Source organism: Piliocolobus tephrosceles, chromosome 18 (assembly GCF_002776525.5).
Source record: "Piliocolobus tephrosceles isolate RC106 chromosome 18, ASM277652v3, whole genome shotgun sequence".
NCBI classification, from domain to species: Eukaryota; Metazoa; Chordata; class Mammalia; order Primates; family Cercopithecidae; genus Piliocolobus; species Piliocolobus tephrosceles.
Window position 1 is genome coordinate 55,039,566 of NC_045451.1, and position 21,996 is coordinate 55,061,561.

Sequence of the window (21,996 nt, forward strand, 5' to 3'; positions counted from 1 at the left end):
GATGTTCTTTGAATCCAATGAGAACAAAGATACAACATACCAGAATCTCTGGGACACATTTAAAGCAGTATGTAGAGGGAAATTTATAGCACTAAGTGCCCACAAGAGAAAGCAGGAAAGATCTAAAATTGACACTCTAACATCACAATTAAAAGAACTAGAGAGGCAAGAGCAAACACATTCAAAAGCTAGCAGAAGGCAAGAAATAACTAAGATCAGAGCAGAACTGAAGGAGATAGAGACACAAAAAACCCTCCAAAAAATCAATGAATCCAGGAGTTGGTTTTTTGAAAAGATCAACAAAATTGACAGACCGCTAGCAAGGCTAATAAAGAAGAAAAGAGAGAGGAATCAAATAGACGCAATAAAAAATGATAAAGGGGATATCACCACCGACCCCACAGAAATACAAACTACCATCAGAGAATATTATAAACACCTCTACGCAAATCAACTAGAAAATCTAGAAGAAATGGATAATTTCCTGGACACGTACACTCTCCCAAGACTAAACCAGGAAGAAGTTGAATCCCTGAATAGACCAATAGCAGGCTCTGAAATTGAGGCAACAATTAATAGCCTACCCACCAAAAAAAGCCCAGGACCAGATGGATTCACAGCTGAATTCTACCAGAGGTACAAGGAGGAGCTGGTACCATTCCTTCTGAAACTATTCCAATCCATAGAAAAAGAGGGAATCCTCCCTAACTCATTTTATGAGGCCAACATCATCCTGATACCAAAGCCTGGCAGAGACACAACAAAAAAAGAGAATTTTAGACCAATCTCCCTGATGAACATCGATGCAAAAATCCTCAATAAAATACTGGCAAAATGGATTCAGCAGCACATCAAAAAGCTTATCCACCATGATCAAGTGGGCTTCATCCCTGGGATACAAGGCTGGTTCAACATTCGCAAATCAATCAACGTAATCCAGCATATCAACAGAACCAAAGACAAGAACCACATGATTATCTCAATAGATGCAGAAAAGGCTTTTGACAAAATTCAACAGCCCTTCATGCTAAAAATGCTCAATAAATTCGGTATTGATGGAACGTACCTCAAAATAATAAGAGCTATTTATGACAAACCCACAGCTAATATCATACTGAATGGGCAAAAACTGGAAAAATTCCCTTTGAAAACTGGCACAAGACAGGGATGCCCTCTCTCACCACTCCTATTCAACATAGTGTTGGAAGTTCTGGCTAGGGCAATCAGGCAAGAGAAAGAAATCAAGGGTATTCAGTTAGGAAAAGAAGAAGTCAAATTGTCCCTGTTTGCAGATGACATGATTGTATATTTAGAAAACCCCATCGTCTCAGCCCAAAATCTTCTTAAGCTGATAAGCAACTTCAGCAAAGTCTCAGGATACAAAATTAATGTGCAAAAATCACAAGCATTCTTATACACCAGTAACAGACAAGCAGAGAGTCAAATCAGGAATGAACTTCCATTCACAATTGCTTCAAAGAGAATCAAATACCTAGGAATCCAACTTACAAGGGATGTAAAGGACCTCTTCAAGGAGAACTACAAACCACTGCTCAGTGAAATCAAAGAGGACACAAACAAATGGAAGAACATACCATGCTCATGGATAGGAAGAATCAATATCGTGAGAATGGCTATACTGCCCAAGGTTATTTATAGATTCAATGCCATCCCCATGAAGCTACCAATGAGTTTCTTCACCGAATTGGAAAAAACTGCTTTAAAGTTCATATGGAACCAAAAAAGAGCCCGCATTGCCAAGACAATCCTAAGTCAAAAGGACAAAGCCAGAGGCATCACGCTACCTGACTTCAAACTATACTACAAGGCTACAGTAACCAAAACAGCATGGTACTGGTACCACAACAGAGATATAGACCAATGGAACAGAATGGAGCCTTCAGAAATAATGCCACACATCTACAACCATCTGATCTTTGACAAACCTGACAAAAACAAGAAATGGGGAAAGGATTCCCTATTTAATAAATGGTGCTGGGAAAATTGGCTAGCCATAAGTAGAAAGCTGAAACTGGATCCTTTCCTTACTCCTTATACGAAGATTAATTCAAGATGGATTAGAGACTTAAATGTTAGACCTAATACCATAAAAACCCTAGAAGAAAATCTAGGTAGTACCATTCAGGACATAGGCATGGGCAAGGACTTCATGTCTAAAACACCAAAAGCAACGGCAGCAAAAGCCAAAATTGACAAATGGGATCTAATTAAACTAAAGAGCTTCTGCACAGCTAAAGAAACTACCATCAGAGTGAACAGGCAACCTACAGAATGGGAGAAAATTTTTGCAATCTACTCATCTGACAAAGGGCTAATTTCCAGAATCTACAAAGAACTCAAACAAATATGCAAGAAAACAACAAACAACCCCATCAAAAAGTGGGGAAAGGATATGAACAGACATTTCTCAAAAGAAGACATTCATACAGCCAACAGACACATGAAAAAATGCTCATCATCACTGGCCATCAGAGAAATGCAAATCAAAACCACAATGAGATACCATCTCACACCAGTTAGAATGGCAATCATTAAAAAGTCAGGAAACAACAGGTGTTGGAGAGGATGTGGAGAAATAGGAACACTTTTACACTGTTGGTGGGAATGTAAACTAGTTCAACCATTATGGAAAACAGTATGGCAATTCCTCAAGGATCTAGAACTAGATGTACCATATGACCCAGCCATCCCACTACTGGGTATATACCCAAAGGATTATAAATTATTCTACTACAAAGACACATGCACACGTATGTTTATTGCGGCACTATTCACAATAGCAAAGACTTGGAATCAACCCAAATGTCCATCAGTGACAGACTGGATTAAGAAAATGTGGCACATATACACCATGGAATACTATGCAGCCATAAAAAAGGATGAGTTTGCGTCCTTTGTAGGGACATGGATGCAGCTGGAAACCATCATTCTTAGCAAACTATCACAAGAAGAGAAAACCAAACACCGCATGTTCTCACTCATAGGTGGGAACTGAACAATGAGCTCACTTGGACTCGGGAAGGGGAACATCACACACTGGGGCCTATCATGGGGAGGGGGAGGGGGGAGGGATTGCACTGGGGAGTTATACCTGATATAAATGATGAATTGATGGGTGCTGACGAGTTGATGGGTGCAGCACACCAACATGGCACATGTATACATATGTAACAAACCTGCACGTTATGCACATGTACCCTAGAACTTAAAGTATAATTTAAAAAAAAAATTTAGGTTAATTAAATTTATATGCATAAGACTAAACTAGGCTCAGAGAAGTCAAAAAGAGGAACCAGACTGGATCATCCCAGTGTTCAATGAATTTGCTATAGTCGAGGAGAAAGGCATTCATCTAACTAGTATATTTCCATCAATGATGTGTGGAGGGACAAACTACACCAGGCAAGAATTACCCAGTCCCTGAGTGTACTCTCATCGTAATGCCCTAATATCAGATTTCCAGACACCCTTAAGAAATTGCCAGATTTGCATAACCTTCATATCTGAGCCATCGTGGAGATGGAGGAAAGAGCCTGTCATGTCCACAGTTTTTAAGGAAATGACTTGATTGTTGTAAGTCAGATAGCTTAAAAGCAATGTCTGATGAGAACAATCTCTCATACAATCAGTCAATAAGCAACTTTCCGGAATTTTGTAGGATATAAAGGAACAGACACACGTGACTTTTTGAATAACCAGTTTTTCCACACCAATTTAACTTCCTTCCTTGATTCAGTGACAGCCTACGTAAATAATGATAATATGTTAGATAAAATCAATTTTGTATGGAGGAAGATTTTGAGTTCTAGTGTAAACAATATTCTTATCACCAAGCCATGACAGTGTGACCTTACCTTAATCATGCTACCATTACCTGGGTGAACAGGTAAAAATAGAGTTGCAATTACCATAAAGTGGGTAGGAGCAATGCATTACATATCCAGGTGCAGCTCCTGGGGATCAGTTGTACTGAAGGACCTGTAACTTACTGATGAGCTATATGACTCATAAATACCTGCCTCCAAAATGCAAATATTACTAAATCAAGTAGAATGGACAGTACCTTACACCAGGAAGTTCATAACAAGACAATTGAAAATGCCTTTGGATATATGCTTTAAATCGTTCTAAAAGCAGAATAGCATATCATTGATGCAAGTGTAAACTGGTATTTTTTTTGGCACACGTGAAATTTGCTAAAACATAATTTAAAAGACAAGTGCCAATAAGATTTTTATTTCAATTAGGGTTAGCAAAGCAACATTATAAATGAATCACACTGAGACTAGGTGATTTAAGTGGGGCAGGCTAGCAGGACAGACGATTAATCCTACCATTTCTTAAGCCACACCATCCTTTAGTACTTAGTCATGTTTTAGTCAGCACAGTTTGAAAGATTTTTTTAAAAGGCATGCAGAGAGCAAAACATTACATACATATTTATAAAATATAGAATAGAATATATATTAATATATAATATATAAGTAAATGTATTATATATTTCATTATAGTTATATATTATATAAAATATATGGTATGACATAAGTATATATGTTATAATATGGTGTATTATATATAATATATATTATATATACACATACATATATAATGTTTTTTAAGGAAAGAAATGGAACTATGTAACCCAAAAAGCCAAAAACTAAGTAGTCATATAATTACATTCTTCTGCTCTGTAAGATTGTTCTCAGAAGGAGCTGAGGCTCTCCTCTCCCCATAGGTGACTGAGCAAGACGAAATATACTATGTTACAATAGGCCAACTTCATGTGGCAGAAAGAGGCCCTTTGTAATCACCATGAAAAATCACTGGTTCAAGGAAAACCTTAAGATTTTCTTTCTTACAGCTGTTTACTACAGAATAAACTATCGTTAGTTCTGGATAATTTAAATATCCATGGGGTTGCTTGCCTCAGAGCTCTCTTCTTTTGTCCTAGCTTTCTGTTCATTTACTTCCCAAACTAAAGCATCCAATAGTGGGCCACTAATACTCAATGCCAGGAGCTGCACATGACATCTCTATCTCAGTTTCACCCGAAGACATCGAGCCCAAGTACTCAATTTTACACAACGATTTTATTAATAAGTGAAGATATTATTGTATTGTATGCACATTGATCTGTGATGGGGTGGAATGCTGAGAATCAAAGGAAATTGTCTTCATTGTGATGGTCGTTTTCCAATGATCCCCAGCCCCCAGTCCCTAGCTCCATTTCCCTGCCACAGAGAGCACAGGCTTAAAGCCCAGACTTTTCCATAGCAAATTTTCATGGTAATGCCAGGTTTCCTAATAAGTGACACCAAGCTTAATCAGGCCAGAAACACAGAGGATGACACATTTTATTTCATGACCCTTTCCCTTCCTATGATTTTCCTTGTTACAAATAAAATATTAGAGACTTTGATGCATCTTTGTGTAGAAAGTTTTATAAATGTCTTTGGATGTGATGGTAATATATGAATTTCTTTCCTCTTCTTTTTCAGGATGGGGACCAATGAAATACTTGCGCCCTGTACCCAGAATCAGTGAGTAACTTCCTCATAGTGTTTGAATCTCGGGTAGTTATAAGTAAGCAGAGCAACAACTAGAATATCTGAAAACCTCAGAGTGTTGCTTTTAAGCACCTGTTCTGGTGATGATAGCCATCCCTAGAAAGCACAGCCTAGGCGGCATTGTTGGAGGCATAAAGTTTTGGAGGGTGGGGAGAAAAGCAAGCAAACCATGACCCTTGTCCTCAAGGGATTTACAAAGGAAACTAAAGACTCTGAAGTCTGATTTCAGTTATACCTAGGTTGGTGTTTACCTTATTTGAAAAAGTTTACATATTTTTCTATTTTTCTTTTAAAAGTATTTAACACTTTCCTGGCAAATTGCACTATAGTCTATTTTTTTAAATGTCTTCCTCTATGAATAGAGTAAAACCTCATTAATTCAGATGTTGCCAATACACAATTCTTGACGATTTGATCTAGACTAAACTGAAATTTAGCTTTGAATTGTCTGCAAGGAATGGATTTGCTAAGTGAAATGAAATATTTGTAACCCACGTAAAAAGAATACATTGTTTTCATGACCTTAGCATACAGTGGTCTTTAGGCAAAAAGATTCAGCTGTAAAATGAGGATTATTAAGGTCATGAAGTAGATGTCCCCTTAGACTTTATTAGCAGGTAATAGTATTGAAAGTAATAAAACAATGTTGCTTTCAATAAATTCTGACTTCCGTAATTCAGGCTAGATCTTCCTCTCCTCCTTTGCATACTAATCATTGTAATCTAATGAGGTTTACTGTTGTGTAATATGTGGATGAAAGCATTTAGTAATAGAAGATTATCAATTCCTATTATCTTAAAAATTTATAAATATAAATTCTAATTTTGGGATGCATGTCTGTAATGTTGATCACCTAGATGACAGTAGTGTATTTACTTTACAAGAAAAATAATGTATTATTCCATTTTCTGTTTCACGATCTCACAGGGCAGGTAAAATTTTTTTTTTCATTTAAACCTCAGCATTTTTGCAAAGCAAGCAAGTCAGATTCCTGGGGCAATAGCAAAGATTTGAGGTGAGGGAAAAAAACAAAATCAGACCTTGCCCTCCTAGGGGTATGTTGAAACATTGGAGTAGTAACTGAATCACCATGCATCTGTTTATTCTTTTATTCATTCAGTAAACACTTAGCCAAGGGCCATGCTTATTGCATCAAGGGATATAGAGATAAATAAAATTCCCTTTTTGTCTTCATTGTACTGGTAGCCCGTAAGTTGAGACAGAGATGGAGACAAATGATTTTCTCATATGATAAGCAATGTGTTATCCCAAAAAACAAAGTATTTTGGGAATGCACAGAATACACCGTTAAATGTAACAGGAAGAGTTGGGGAAATATTCAGTAACAGTGATCATACTTGAACTGATTCTTAAAGAATGAATAGAATTTCTACAAGTAGAGAAAGGGAAGGACAGCATTTCATGCAGTACAAGCAAAAGCATGGAGACATCAAAGCACATGTACTACCCGAGTAAAACCACATATACTTAGAGTTAGTTGTATAGAGCTGAAGGAATGTGGGAGTAGTGTATGGTCTATACATAAAAGTATATTACCAAGAAAAGATACCCCTTAGATGGTCAAAAACAACAGTTGGAGTTTAGAGAGAGAAAGATTCGAACGTCAGTTGCATAGAGAGTTGAAATGTGAAGAAATGGAAATAAATAAGATCATTCAAGGGCACAGGAGAGAACTTTTAGGAACACAGAGTAGAATCAACTTCTTCCGGAGACAGGAGAAAAGGAAGAGCAGGGAAAAAACTAAGATAAGTTTAAAGATGGATATAAAGAAATTTGAGGGAGTTTATGCCTGAAAGCTTCCATTTTCTTGCCAGTATACTGTGAATAAGCATGGGATGCAGGATAGGAGAACACAAGTTCGAAACTCAATTCAGCCACCCATGAACAACGCGACATGGGTAGGTCACATAACCCCTCTAAAACTTCCATTTTACTATCTGTGAAATGGAGATGATAATAACATGCAATTCGTAGGTCAGAGAACTTCGTAACACATGAGGAGGCACTTTATAAATTATAATGCACTTGGCCAGAACACATGCTGGGTGACCTCACTGAGCTCTTGTTTATAAAACAGGAACAAGCTGGGCATGGGCACATGTGCCTGTCATCCCAGCTACTCAGGAGGCTGAAGTAGGGGGATTGCTTGAGGCCAAGAGTTCAAGATTGTAGTGTGTGATGATTGTACCTGTAAATAGCCACTGCAGTCCACTCCATGCAACACAGTGAGACCCTTTCTCTAAAAAATCAAATAAAATAAGGATAACAGCACATAGCTTACACGGGTTACTAAGAGCATTAAAGATAAGGTATCCACCATGTGTGCTCTGTAGAAGGGAACCACTGGGTTACTGTCTTCTGTGAGTAAGAGCTTGTCTCTGGGGAAAGAGGAAAAAAAATCTGCAATGGGGAAACAAGACAAGAAAGAGACATGGAAAAATATTTTTGAACAGAATTAAAAGCCTATCCTGAAAACATGAGTTTGCAGGTACAGCCACACCTATGTACTCTGGAGCAATCAAAATGAATGAGTTGATGGTCTGGAGCTGGGGTAGATCAAAGCAGGTATACTAGTGGCTGAGAGCAAGTGCCATTGAGGGGACAGTTGGAAACGCTGGCCAATGCAGATCTCAGAAGTTTAGAGGCCCTGTTCTCTGGCCTCAGCATTTTGACAGAATGGCACCTTTCTGTTCAGAGTCCTCAGCCTGTGATCCTATGACTTGTTGTTGTCAAGTGAGTGAGTGGCTTATGCAAAGGACTGAGCCGCCAGATGTCTCCAAGGTTATACGCTGTCACCATCAGCTCACCTCCGTCCCTGATGCTACTGATCAGATTTAGGGCAGTGGCCAGCCAGACCCCTGCCTGACCCTCCTACCTTCTCACCTCCCACCCTTGTCTCACATCCCAACTGCAGCCTATTCCCAGCCTCCCCTTCCACTTGAACTTTCATTCTTCCCTAGCACATAAGGTAGTAAAAAAGCTGTCCACCTCTTCTGAAATAGAAAGGTAAAGTTTCAGTCAACTACTAATAAAAAGGAGCCAGACTGCAAGCTACCTGCCCCTCACACCTTTAGCACCAAGTCTAAACCTCATTCCAGAATTTGCTGGTTGCAATAGGTAAGATTGCACTTCCTCCCATACTTGGAAGTGAGTTATCTCACCATCCACTAGGAAAATGTTCAGTGTCCTCTTAAAATGTTTAGTGAGCCTTGGGGACCCCAAGAGAGAGCTGCCAAGATCTATCTTGATAGTTACTAAACTTACCTCTGAGAGAGATTTGAGTTGTTAGAGCTTTCATCCTCAATTTGCCAAATGGCAGTAATAAAGGAAATATAGGCTATATCTTGCACATTATTGACTCCTATTTTAATTAATGTAAGACACTTTCCTCATTTGGGAGCATGGTTGATTCACTCAGCCAATGGTTATTCATTAAAGATATACCAAATGCAAGGTGCTAGCTCCTAGTCAAGATCTTTGGAGATAATGAATATAAACATCTGTCATGAATAATATTTGAAACATCCAAAAAAACCTATCCAATTAGACAAAATTCCAGGCTCCTGTGAAAAGGCAACTCCAAAGACTCATTAGGGGTTGAGAAACCCAGAGCATTTTCTTTTCTCTTCTCAGCCTTGGCTCCCAAAGCCCACTCTTCTGTGACTACCAACATGAATCACGTGAAATTCACCTCCAAGCGCCTTGCTTCCTGTCCATTTCTTTCAGTCCACTGTGGTAACCTGCTAATGTGGAGATTGTCCCATGACACATTAACACCCCCAACCCCACAGGTGGGCCTTCCCTACACAGCATGAACCACACTGAAGTGCAGCCCTGCCTTTCCCAGGGTGGGAAGCACCAAGTAATGTGTCTGCTAATATGGTTTCAGACAGGGTACTCTCTCCCATTCCACAAATGCACATCAGTCCTTTCTCCAAGGTGCTCTAATCTCCTAGTGTCATGCCAGCCAGCTCCCGCCACACCCCCGCCCAGTGCCCTCTTCAACTCCCATTTTTTTCTGCCTGGTTTTTATGCAGTCTTCATTCTAGACCTGCTCAGGAAAGCAACTTATCTCTCATTAAACACAAATGCAAAGACAAACATCTATTCATTTTATTTCTTTGACCTTAATTATACCCTCCTCCTATTTCCTCCTGTAATCAACATGACTCCCATTTCTGGGTTCTTTGTGTATGTTCTTTTTTACTCTTGTTTCTATCCTTTATATATCTCACAGATTTTAGTAACACTTGGAATATAGTCTTTTAGTTTATTTCTTAGAAGAACACAAGACTCACATCCATGCAGTGGCAAAGCCAACATTAGGGAGAGGTGTGCAGTGGCATGTCATTAACATGTTTTTCTCATTTTTTTTTTTTTTTTTTTTTGCCATGTAATGAAACAGTGTTCAATTTGGACCAGTTCTGTGAGTCCTTGACAGCAAGAATATAGCCCAGACTAGCATCTCCGATTTGGAGATCTTGATAAATTTCAAAGCAGAGTCTAAAACTTGACTCTTCTGACTCTGACTCCTATATGTCCCTAGGCCTCCACTTACAGGGACTGAAAGAAAATACTTTTCCTCTATTTTGTAAGTGGAGAGTAATTCAAAATCATTTCTTATGGTCATTGAACTGAGAAATGTTCCTTGGAATTTCATGAAGAATATCTTGAGGCAGGGTTTATGTACCAGCAAAAGGATACACATATTCAAGGGTAATACCTTTTTACATATTGATAGCATACTCTCTCCCAGAGTAGAGGGCTACTTTTGTGCCAAACTGCAGTGCCGTGTGATTTTAAAGCTAGAGTTAATCCTCACAGGCTACTGTGGGTCCACAAACCGGCACTTGGTGCTCTAGAGCTTTGCATTTGGTAGGCATGTTCTCCTGGGCATGGGTCCTGAAATGGGCTATTGTTTACCTGTACTCGGTGTCTTTGTCCTCATTTGGCAAAGGGAGGGAGGTACATCGTATTCACAAGCCCTGCAGATTGCAGAGATACAGTTCCCAAACATACGTCAAGACTCCAGCCCCGCACAGGGCATGACTCAGGGTATTTTCTGGGGCACATATTGCTAGGCCCTCTGCACTCAGTTTCTCCGGGGAATGAGATAAATTGAGAGGAAGGTGCAACGGTGTTAGAATCAAGGGTGGGGTTGTCATGAAGGATAGAGGGTAAAGAGGGCTGGTACCCATCTCATAAGTGTCTGTATCTGGCAGGCCCATTCTCCTGCTCTCCTGCTCGCCTGGGGGCATGTTTCCCATTGTCAGCCTGAACATTCTTTTCTGTAAATCCAGGATTACCAAAGTTGGTAGGAAAGGATAGTTAGAGACTTTTCTGCAGCCTTCCTAAGCTTTTGTGAGAATTAAGCCTTACAAATCTTAAAAGAATTGATGAACATGATGATATTTTTTAAAATTCAGTATAAATCTTCAGATGTGTAGCCTAACAGTCTCAACTGAAAAGCCCTTATCCTGCTGGGGAAAGAAAAAGTACTGTTTGCCAGCCTTATCTACTGTCAGACCAAGCCTCCATTTTCCAACAGTTTGTACATTCTGCACACACTGGGGCTGTCCTTCTCACATGTATAAAAATAAACTGTGAAGTTGTTGGGTTGTTTTTTTTTCTTTTGTAAGGGAAAGGGCTGTATATGATTATTCTTGTATGAAAATAATTAGCAAAGAAAACGTGGCACCCTGCAGTTAATTTAGCTATTCTCTTAAATATTTTCCTGGTACCTGAATTACATGAACATAATATTTTAATAAGCTGGTCTGCAAGTATTTTTCTCCTTTTCATTGAGGTTCAGAGTAACCTAAAGGGTCAAGGTTTTCAGTCTTTTTCTCTTGCATTAAAATGATCTGTCATTTCCATCGTGACAGCACCCAAAAGTCAATTTTGGGGGCCTTGTTAAAGTGCCCCATAGAATAATTCAGTGGTGATGGAGATGGAGCTCTTCTCAAAGTGTAACTACTCCCCTTGCTGGCATAGTGTGGCAATGACATTCATCTCTGAAAATTTAATCTTGATTCTGGACAAGGCTTTTTGGTTTCGGTTTTTGTGATTCTTCATGTTTTTGAACTTCACAATAAATTAAGGCTTAATCGAAGGAAACTGATACTTGATAAACTAAGTTGTTAAATTTATAAAATATCAGAATTCTAAAAATGTTTCACAATGCCTAGAAAGTAGGGAAATATTGCAAATAATGTTCAGTAATACAATTTTAAACAAAATAATAGAATCTCTTAATTTTAAAATTGATGTATAATATACAATAAAATGCACAAATCTTAAGTATCCTCTCAATCCAATAAGTTTTGAGAATTGTATACACCTGTATACCAGCCACCCAAAGTAAGGTATTGGATCTCACACCCTAAATAGTTTTCTCTTTGCCCTTTCCAGTCAATTCCAATTCAAAACTTCATCACCTACCTCCCTACCCTTCTTCTACCTTCTCCCTACTTCCCAGGAAACCACTTCCTATGTATTTCACCATAGTTTAGTTTGGCCTGTTCTTGGACTTAATGTAAATGGAATCACACAGCATGTACTTTGCAAAGGCCCCTTTCACATGTCATATTTTTGAGATTGTTGCATATATCAGTCATTCCTTCCTTTTTTATTGATGTGTGATATTCCACTGTATGACTACATTACAAATTACTTATCCATTATTTTGTTTTTGACATTTGGATTGTTTCTAGTTTGGGGCTGTTATGAATAGGACTGCCATGGACATTTTTGTCCTGTTTGTGTTTATGTTTGTGAATATGATCTGTTTGTGAATATGATGTTCTTTGACTTATGACAGGGTTATGGCCCAAGAAGCCCATTATAAGTCAAAAATAACATATGTTGAAAATGCATTTAATACCCCGATAAACTCATAATAATGTCAAAAAATCATAAGTTGACCATTGTAAGTCCAGATGCTCCTTGACCTACAATGGAGTTATGTCCCAATAAACTCATGGTAAAGTCAAAAATCCTAAGTTGAACCATCATAAATCAAGGACTGCATATATATGTTTTTATTCCTGTTGAATAAATACCAAGGAGTGAAATTGCTAGACCATAGGTAAATGTCAGTTGGGAGTTTGTAAGAAACTCCCAACCAGCAATGTTGAAAGTTCCACCTTCTCCTCATCTTCATCAGCCGTGAGTGTGAAACAGTGTCACTTGTGGATTTAATATGCGTATGTCTGGTGGCAAGTGATGTTAATTATCTTTTTATGTACTTGTGCCTGTTTGTATATTTTCTTTTTACAAAACCCCTGTTCAAGTTTTTTTCTCATTTTTATTGGATTGTTTGTCATTGATTCTAGGAGTTTTTCATTTATTCTGGCTGGCAGTCCTTTGTCAGACACATGTATTATGAATATTTTCCTAGTTTGTGTATTTGCCTATTTACTTTATTAAAAGTGCCTTTTGATGAGCAAAAAAAATTTAATTTTCGTAAAGAAAAATAAATTATTTTTCTCTATATGACAAGTAATTCTTAGTATCTTGTCTAAAAAATTTTACCCCAAGTTTACCCCAAGTTTGTGAAGGTATTCTGCTGTAACTCAGAAAGTGATGATAGCAACTTATAAAATTGGGAATAATATTAAGGAGAGTTTGCAGGTAGACAAAAAGGCATGTTTACAATGACTAAAACACATGGATGTCGCTACACTTTCATAAATTTGTGATTAACCATTAATTTTCCAATGTCTCCTTGGTTTATTCTCTTTTTTCTGAGAAATATAAAGTAGAAATAGAAATTTGAGTGTTCTGAAAATTGTCAGGCTTGAAGTACTAGAAAAAACTCAATGTGAGATTTGAATGTCCCATTTATGATAATGACTTTAGATAATGGTCTTTATATCACAAGTGATTTTATAGCATTATTCACTGTCTTTCAGCAAGGGCTTCAGTTCCAGGGAGGCAGAACGTACTATTTCTGTTCTTTATCCTTACCTTTGCAGTGAGAGGATGATGGTAAATTATCAAAGTCTCCTAATAATATTATGTATTGCATACAGTGATTTAATACTGTAAATCAGTATTTAAATAAAGTGTTTAATATCATACATGCATACTATATCTATCATCATAGATATATACATACACACACACTATAGAGAGAGAGATTGATGTAGGTATACTATGTAAAACACCTTCATCACCTTTATTAAGATAATGTTCTAACACGACCTAGAGCTTAGGAAAGCTCTAACACTATTTCCTTTGATTAGTGTTTGTTGACCCATACTGTGCTAGGCACTGGATATACAGTGGCGAACAAACAACCAGGTACCTGACCTCTGGGAGCTTACCGTCTGAGGGGAGAGTTAATCAAGTAAACAAAGATACAGTTTTTGATTTTGTTAGATTCTCTGCAGGGAAGCAACAGAGTGCTGTAAAGACAGGAACAGGGGCCTGCCTGTGCAGGTGGCATCTAGTCACAGACTTGGATCAAGAGGGACCCAGCAACGTAACCAGTGGAGGAGAGCACTCTGTGCAGGAAAAGCAAAAAAGGTGAAATCCTTAGGCAGGTAAGAACCACGTGTTCTAGGCCAAGGTAACAGGAGAGGAGAGAAACGGGTAGAGGTAGGAGAGAGGCAGTGGCGAGCATGCTGGTCATGCTCAGGGGTGATAGCAATGCAGACTACTCTGCCTTTCAGCAGCTTATAAGCCAAGCCACACTCCTTACAAAAGAAGCATGAAGTGTTTATGGCCACAATAAGCCAGAATTAATACTTTTGTTTAGAGTGCCCAAAAAGCAACTTACATTTATAAGTGGTGGCTGATAGCCCATGGCCGGATTGAGTGGGTCAGAATTCTCCAGAAGGAGGAGGTCTATAGAAGGGTAAGGCAGAAAGGGGGATGCTCATCAAGGGGGTTTGAATGTAGGATCCACATCAGGTACATGTGCATGCATATGTTGAAGAAGTTTGTAGAGGGCCGCATGTCACATGATTAGGCAGAAGCAAAGTCTTGAAATATTGTCCAGGACTTAGACTGAGACCTTCTGAGGGACCCAAATCTCACATACATCATCAATCTGAGGCAGGTAATATGGACCGCAGAGAAACAAGAAGCAGAGAATTCTACTAAAAAAGGGTTTTTAAGAATTCATAGAAATGATGCAGAGTGATAAAGGAAAAGAAGTTCTGAAACTATGTGTGGAATCCTCTACCGTTTGGTCAGTCTAGTCTATTGGAGTATAGGAACCCCTACATAATCCTCTCTGTGACTTTTGAATTTTTCAAGCCATTATTTCCTGCTATTAGGAAGTAGGTACACATATGCTACCACGCATCCCTCCACAGAGTCGCCAGGAGGGACAGGGGTGGGTGTGACTGGAAGCTCCCAACAAGGCTGCAGATAGGCAAATGGATGAGCTGGGTGCAGAGTTCAAACTCACCGTCCCCTCCTTGATTCCACGCCCTACACTGGCCAGGCAGCATCTGCCTTCCTCTTCTCAGGTCCATTCCCCTCACACTCTCCCAGGGATGCCCAGTGCCTGCACGCACGCACACACACACACACACACACACACACAGTCAACTGCCTCTCTGGTGATCATTTAATCTTGGGAAAATAAAAAGTATGTTTCTTTACACTGAAAAATCAGAGAAATGTGCCAGGATATCTAATCATGGGACATGAAATTCTAGGTCGTTGAGCTTGCAGCACAGCCAGAATGCACCAGCTACAAGAATATCTTAGCAGGAAACTCTAGGAATTTTAATACTTTCTTTTTTGAGCTTCGGGATCACATTGGATATCTACAAATGACAATAAATAAAACCTAATTTTAGGAAGAGGCTCAAATGGAAATAAGTATTCATGAAGTAAATCGTTAACTTCATAGGTGGAGTCAAAAGACTAAAAATGTAGAAATGAATGAGTATGGAACACAGGGCAGAGTCCTCAGTGACCCCCACTAGGGATTGATAAAGAAATAAGCAAAAAAGAGAAAATAGAAAAGAGAGAGACCCTAAAAGAATGACAAAAACTGGGAAAGCAAAAAAAAAAAAAAAAAACAGAAGAGTATCATAGAAATAAAGGTCAAGAAAATGTCTAGAATGTGTTGTGAATACTGTTTACTATAAGTGAGAAATCTACCAAATGTAAACCAGAAAAATTCCCCCTTTCCTGGGGGAATGTGTACACAGAAAATATTTTTCAATCACTGTTCAATTTAAATGTTTTTTTTTTTCAGGAAGTGGACTTTATTTCTTACATAAATCCTCCAGTTTTTGATTTGCTGCTTTCAAACTCTAGAAGTAAATCTGTAGTTAAGCTTGGCTGTTTAGTAATGGAGCAGTTTGAGGGGCTCTTACAATATAAAATATATGTTTGTTGAGTTGGTTGCAAAAACATTCGTTTTAACAGATCTGTAATTCTTTAAAAGGTTTTCCATTCATTGTATTAGATATTTTTTCATACCTCCTGAGGCTAAATTCGGCTAGTTGATATCAACGTGGAATTGGAACATAGGAGCATAGAACTAATTTACTCATTTGACTTTTAAATTAGTTTTGTGTGTGTGTGTTAACTAAAATTGAAATGTTTCTATTATGAGTAATACCAAGATGAACTGGTACACTCCATTGACTTTAATGAAGTGCACATGTTCTTGCAGGCTTGTGAATGATGGCCTGGTTGCAGAGTTCTTGAATCTTGTTATTTAATATTTGTTGCACTCACATATTTTATTTATGATAATACCACAATCATAGCTTTCTAATTTCATTAATACAATTGAACTTAAATTTTATTTATCAAGTTTTCCAAAGGGTTAATGTTACCAAAGGTGTGCCCAATCTACTTTTGCATAAAAGAAAGAGTTGGTGATCAATTTATTAAATCCAAATTAGCTTCCATTTTCTATGTGACTATTATTTGAAAGGCACTGTGTCAAGAGATTAATTTCCAAGGAATAAACAGATCATCTAGGAAATTCTAGGTAATTAGAACTTTAAAATGAAATTTGGGATTTTCAGTGACATAACCAAATGTGTATAATAAGTTAAATACAAAACAACACCTGCTGCTAATATATACAAAACAGAGAAACAACTAAGAAAATTCTCAATAATGATATTAATTGCACAGTACCTTGAGTAAGGCTCTTTGCTAATTGTTTTAAGTCAAGGAGTCCTTTCTTGAATTAAATCTTCAGAAGTTGTTAGAAGAGTAGAATATGCTCAGATACTCATAAGTGTATTTGAATTTCATGTCGTGGATCAGGGCCTCGGGCTCAAGCTTTGGGTTTCTTGTTTGTTTAATTATTTTTCCTAATTTTTTCATGCCAAATGAGTAATCAAATTATAAAAGAATATTTAAATTAACAACTGTTCACTCAGTAGTAGAAAGGTAAATGACATAATAATTCATGAATCTGCTACTGTCGTGTGTAAAGGGCTCTGAAATGGACAGTATATTCAGTACGCATAACATGTTCTGCAAATTAGCTATTGCTATTGCATGCACAGACTTGGCAAATATCGTGCACCACAGAAGTTCATGGAATGAGAGACTATGGATACCACTTCACTTGTTGTTATCGGATACACTGCATGTGTCATGAAAGTCATAACTAGTTGAATCATATAATCCTTTACTTCATAAATGACAGAGTTTAAGTGGCCCTACCCAAGCTCATACACTAAATGAAAGAATTCGATGTGGAAGGCAGGACTCCACTGTACTGGTTTGACAGAGGTATATGACAGAGGTAACACATACATACTACAGGGGTAGCCTAACATTTTGCAAACTATTAAGCCACAGTATGTAAAATTAGATCCTATGTACAGTGTATTAAATTAGATATAATTTAATATCCAGTTTTATAGTTTACATTCATTGACAGATGACCACTAGCTATAATTTTTAGCCCCATGTCCAAAACTATTGAGAATTAAATTTACTTATCAGTGTACCTTTTGTTTTATTTTGGACTCTGAACTTGGAAATATGTCACCTGGACTGGAGTTATAAGTTGACTACATCCTGTCCGTGTGAGTTGGGAAAACTTGATCTACCTTGCTGAACTGTAGGCGTTTGTCTTTTTTGTTTGTTTGTTTGTTTGTTTGTTTATAGTTCCCATTTCCATGCCAAAATGCTCTGTAAACTGTAAAGAACTACAGTTAACCCTTGGAACAACATGGGTTTAAACTGTGTGGATCCACTGATATGTGAATTTTCCTCTGCCTCATCCACCCCTGAAATAGCAAGACCAATTCCTTCTCTTCCTCTCCTCCCTGGCCTATTCAATGTGAAGACAAGGATGAAGATCTTTATGAGATCCACTTCCACTTAATGAATAGTGAACATATTTCTTCTTCCTCATGATTTTCTTTAAAATATTTTCTTTTCTCTAGCTTACTTTATTGCAAAAATACAGTATATAACATATATAACATTAAAATATATGTTAATCAACTATGTTATCGGTAAGGCTTTTAATCTACAACAGGCTATCAGTAGTTAAATTCTGGGAGAGTCAAAAGTTAGATGTTTGATGGCACATGGGGGGTTGGCTCCCCCCAAACCCTGTTTTGTTCAAGGGTCAACAGTACATAAATTATAATTAACAAATACGAATGTACTTACGTATTTGTCAATTTATGGACTTGGGGACATACTACTGGCATCAGAGGCTGGGCAGATGCATGCCTCCCCTTCCCCCAGTATCCTATAGAAAGGTTTGCATGGGCCGAAGCACAACTAGATACATGTGGGCCTGTGCACCAAAAGAGGAGGAACTTGCTTCCACATTGCAAAGGGCAAAGGCAAAGGTGGTCTTGACAGTAGAAGGCAAGCAATGTAAACTTCGTATCCAGTGTGCAGGGAATTGCCAGGAATCACAAGCAGCCAGCACCTGCTGGCCTTGTGGGAACTCTCCTGAAGAGGAGAAACTGGAAAGCAGAAGCTGTGAGTCTAGCTCATTGCCTGGCACTCTAGAGAGAAACCCAGCTCACTCACTGGCATATTCCAGTCTCCTTGAGACTGAGAGTTTGGAACCTTTTTAAGTAAGATAAATAGATAAAATAGACAGCTGAGCAATTCAAGTTCAAAGACTCCCTGAATTTACTTCTATTGTCTTCTCTTAAAAGATCTCCCCTTTTTTGGCCGGGCGCGGCGGCTCACGCCTATAATCCCAGCACTTTGGGAGGCCGAGGTGGGCAGATCACAAGGTCAGGAGATCGAGACCATCCTGACCAACATGGTGAAATCCCGTCTCTACAAAAATTACAAAAATTAGCCAGGTGTGATGGCGGCGCCTGTAGTCCCAGCTACTCGGGAGGCTGAGGCAGGAGAATGGCGGGAACCCGGGAGGCAGAGCTTGCAGTGAGCCAAGATGGCGCCACTGCACTCCAGCCTGGGTGACAGAGCCAGACTCCGTCTCAAAAAAAAAAAAAAAACTCCCCTTTTCAATTTCCACCCGTGTTCTGGGTGGCCACTCTAGTCTCCTGGTGGGATTTCCTCATTCTAGCAGCCTTCACTCTGCTAACCCTGACTTGGCCCCTCAACAAGTGATTTACTGCACAGTGCCGCTCTTGTCTGTTTTTTCCCAGCCTGAGAATGGCCCAAAGTTTTCTTTATGGGGCCCTGGCTCTCCTATTCTCTCTGGGTGGCATCCCTTACCTTCCACTCATAGTGCTGCACTCGGGGCGTTGGTGTGCCTGATTCTATGAACTGTTTGAAGCATGTCTGTTTATACCAATGAGCACTCTCTGCTCTGTTAAAATAATTCCTGCATTCACCAAGAGACAATGCAAGCCACTTCAGTGGTGTTTTATTATAGGAATTTAAATAAATTAATGCATATGATTAGAGACTTGCTATTTTGTCATTCTTTTTTTACTTTATTACTACATTGTCCAGGCCAGACTTCCATGTCACTAATTACCCAAAAAGACCTGGAGATAAATCTTCCTGTGGCTTCAAGTCCTCATTATTGTTTATCTCCATGCCAGGGCTTCTCAAGCTTGGCTGCATATCAGAAATCACCAGGGGCCTTTACAAAGTCTGAATACTTGGCCCCACCCCAAGAGCCCTGGCCTCAGCAGACCTGTCACTCCTCAGCCACGGTCTACCTGAAGCTGGTCTCCTGAGCGTATTCACTGCCTTATCTTTCCTTTCCCCACCCATCTGCCCTTGAGACAGCTCATGGCCATAATTGCTGCAAGTGACTATAGCTTCTGCAGCTGGCATCCTGAGCCCCTTAGAAATGGTCCCAATCAAATATCAAGATGGGGCTTCCCATCATCCCTGGAGACATTTCTGCTGATGCCAAAATACACAGTAATGATAGGTACTAATTCTTGAGTAGGATGAGAGATGGGAACTCTATCTCATTCAATCCTCAGATCAGCTCTATATCAAAGACATTATTTTCTTCATGTTGTATATGAGAAACCCAAGGTTCAGAGCAGTTTTGTTCCTTATCCACAGCCTCACAGGAAGTAGAGCAGGAGTTAGGATACAAGTTCGAGGCTGTAGGGCAGCAGACCTCACATTCCTCCCATTGCACTTGCCCTGTCTCTGTCCTGGTGGAACACCAGATCACTTGAGTTGACTGTAAGACAACTCTCTTGATTTCACCGTGATAATTACTTCAAGTCATGTAACATTCATGTGTGGCCAATGACTTAACACTAGACAAGAACACAGGGCGAGGGGGCTTTTTTTTTCATATGTCATTAAAATTATAATAGTCTAAAAGAAGGAAGTCGAAGTGAGGAAAAAAACATAGACCATGAGAGTGACCTCCCTTAAGTCCCCAGGGCTAAAAGTTAAGGATATGAGATCTCCCTTTCAGCTGTCAAGTATCATTTTGTGATCTTAAATAAATTTACTTTATATGAAAAAAAATGTATCTTCAGACATGTTATAAAGGAGAATGATTACTGAGTATGATAGAATTATATGTAATTAACCTAGTAGAATTAGAAATATTGCAGTCTAAGACTTATAAGGCTTCATAGAAAGCTGAGGTTAGAGGGTTAGATATACGTGAAAACAATAAAACAAAAGTATTACCTTGTTACTTTTGCCGATTTAATTTAGAAACTATGCCTTCTGGTTTTACCTCCAAGGCTCATGAAGTGTATATTTCTGATGCAACACTGAATAATTTACCATGGATATGATTCTACCAAAGGCAAAAGCAGAAGAAAAGAAAGTCATGAAGTGGATGAGAGGAAGGCTTCTTCACAGTTCAATAATGCGAAAGAACTCAGAAGCTTTGTTTCAGAAGATATGGTTTTTATTTAAAGTGTTTGATGGTACCCTTTTCAACAGAGCTACAGAATAATAAAAGCTTATTTAATTTAATTTTCCACTTCATTACTGCCCAAAATACAGGACCAAGTGAAGGAATGCCTTCATAGATTGCATGCCATGTGTCAGAAATGTATTACCATACTTACTGGCATTATTTCATCCACCTATCTATAATATTTTAATTCTGAACTGAAAGAAGGGAAGTTATACTAAGACCCAGATCTTAGCCTGATGATGACTTGGCAAATTCCATTAATCCAAAGATCTGTGCTTATTTTTTTGGTGAACGATCATGAACAACGAATTCAAATTATCCAGCATTCATTAAGCAATAATGAGTGCAGAACACCATGCTAGAAAAATGAGCATGTAAATGCCTGACCTTCTCCTAGGAAAGAGTTCTTTGTCATGTTCATAAAAACTCTAAGGTCATTATTTCACAGAATGGATGCCTCAGGACACACAACCATTGTAGGTTTTGTCATCCATAAAATAGAGTGTAGTCCAGGCTAAAGAGGAGATGAAATTGTCTCTATGATCCTTTTCAACCCTAAAGACTTGAGATTCCATGGCTGAATCAGAGTTACAGATTGTTACAAATTGCAACAAAATATTTAAGCGGAATAAACAGGACCCCCTTTCTTCTTTAAGTCCTTGAAATATGTGCAAAAACCCTACCCGAAATATAGAGGTATATTTCTATATGCGTGGGAGAGAAGAGCACAGGACAAGAGTGAGAGCACTCACAAGCGATTCCTTTGGTTTTCAATTCTGAGTTTCAGTATTTCTGACAAAGGAAAGGAAAAACAACAACAACAAAACAGAACCAAAAAACCAAGAACCTGCCACAATCCTATCTCAAGATTGAAGGACCATTGGAGGTTCAACTCTCCTGATGATGGCAGAAGAATGGAATGCCAATATTCCGGAATGCTTCCTGTGAGCCCAGCACTGTGCTAGGTGCTAAAGGAACAAGAAAGCAACCAAGATAAGTAGGGAAAAGAAATCAATACAAGAGGACAGGGGGAGCATTTGAATGAACGACTGCCTCCTAGCCTAGCAAGGAACTCATTTAACACTTTTTGCAATTAAT

The 21,996-nt window shown here is 38.6% G+C and overlaps 1 protein-coding gene and 1 long non-coding RNA gene across 2 annotated transcripts in view; one reads left to right on the forward strand and one right to left on the reverse strand.

Moving 5' to 3' along the window:
• Positions 1-21,996, reverse strand: part of LOC111539752 — a 341,617-nt gene that overhangs the window by 163,964 nt on the left and 155,657 nt on the right. The window lies entirely within an intron of this gene.
• The window catches only part of CHST9 (carbohydrate sulfotransferase 9), a 279,908-nt gene that overhangs the window by 158,268 nt on the left and 99,644 nt on the right, over positions 1-21,996 (forward strand). The window contains exon 4 of the mRNA XM_023207750.2: positions 5,520-5,561. Coding sequence (XP_023063518.1) covers positions 5,520-5,561 — 42 coding nt within the window. The remainder of the gene's footprint in view (positions 1-5,519; positions 5,562-21,996) is intronic.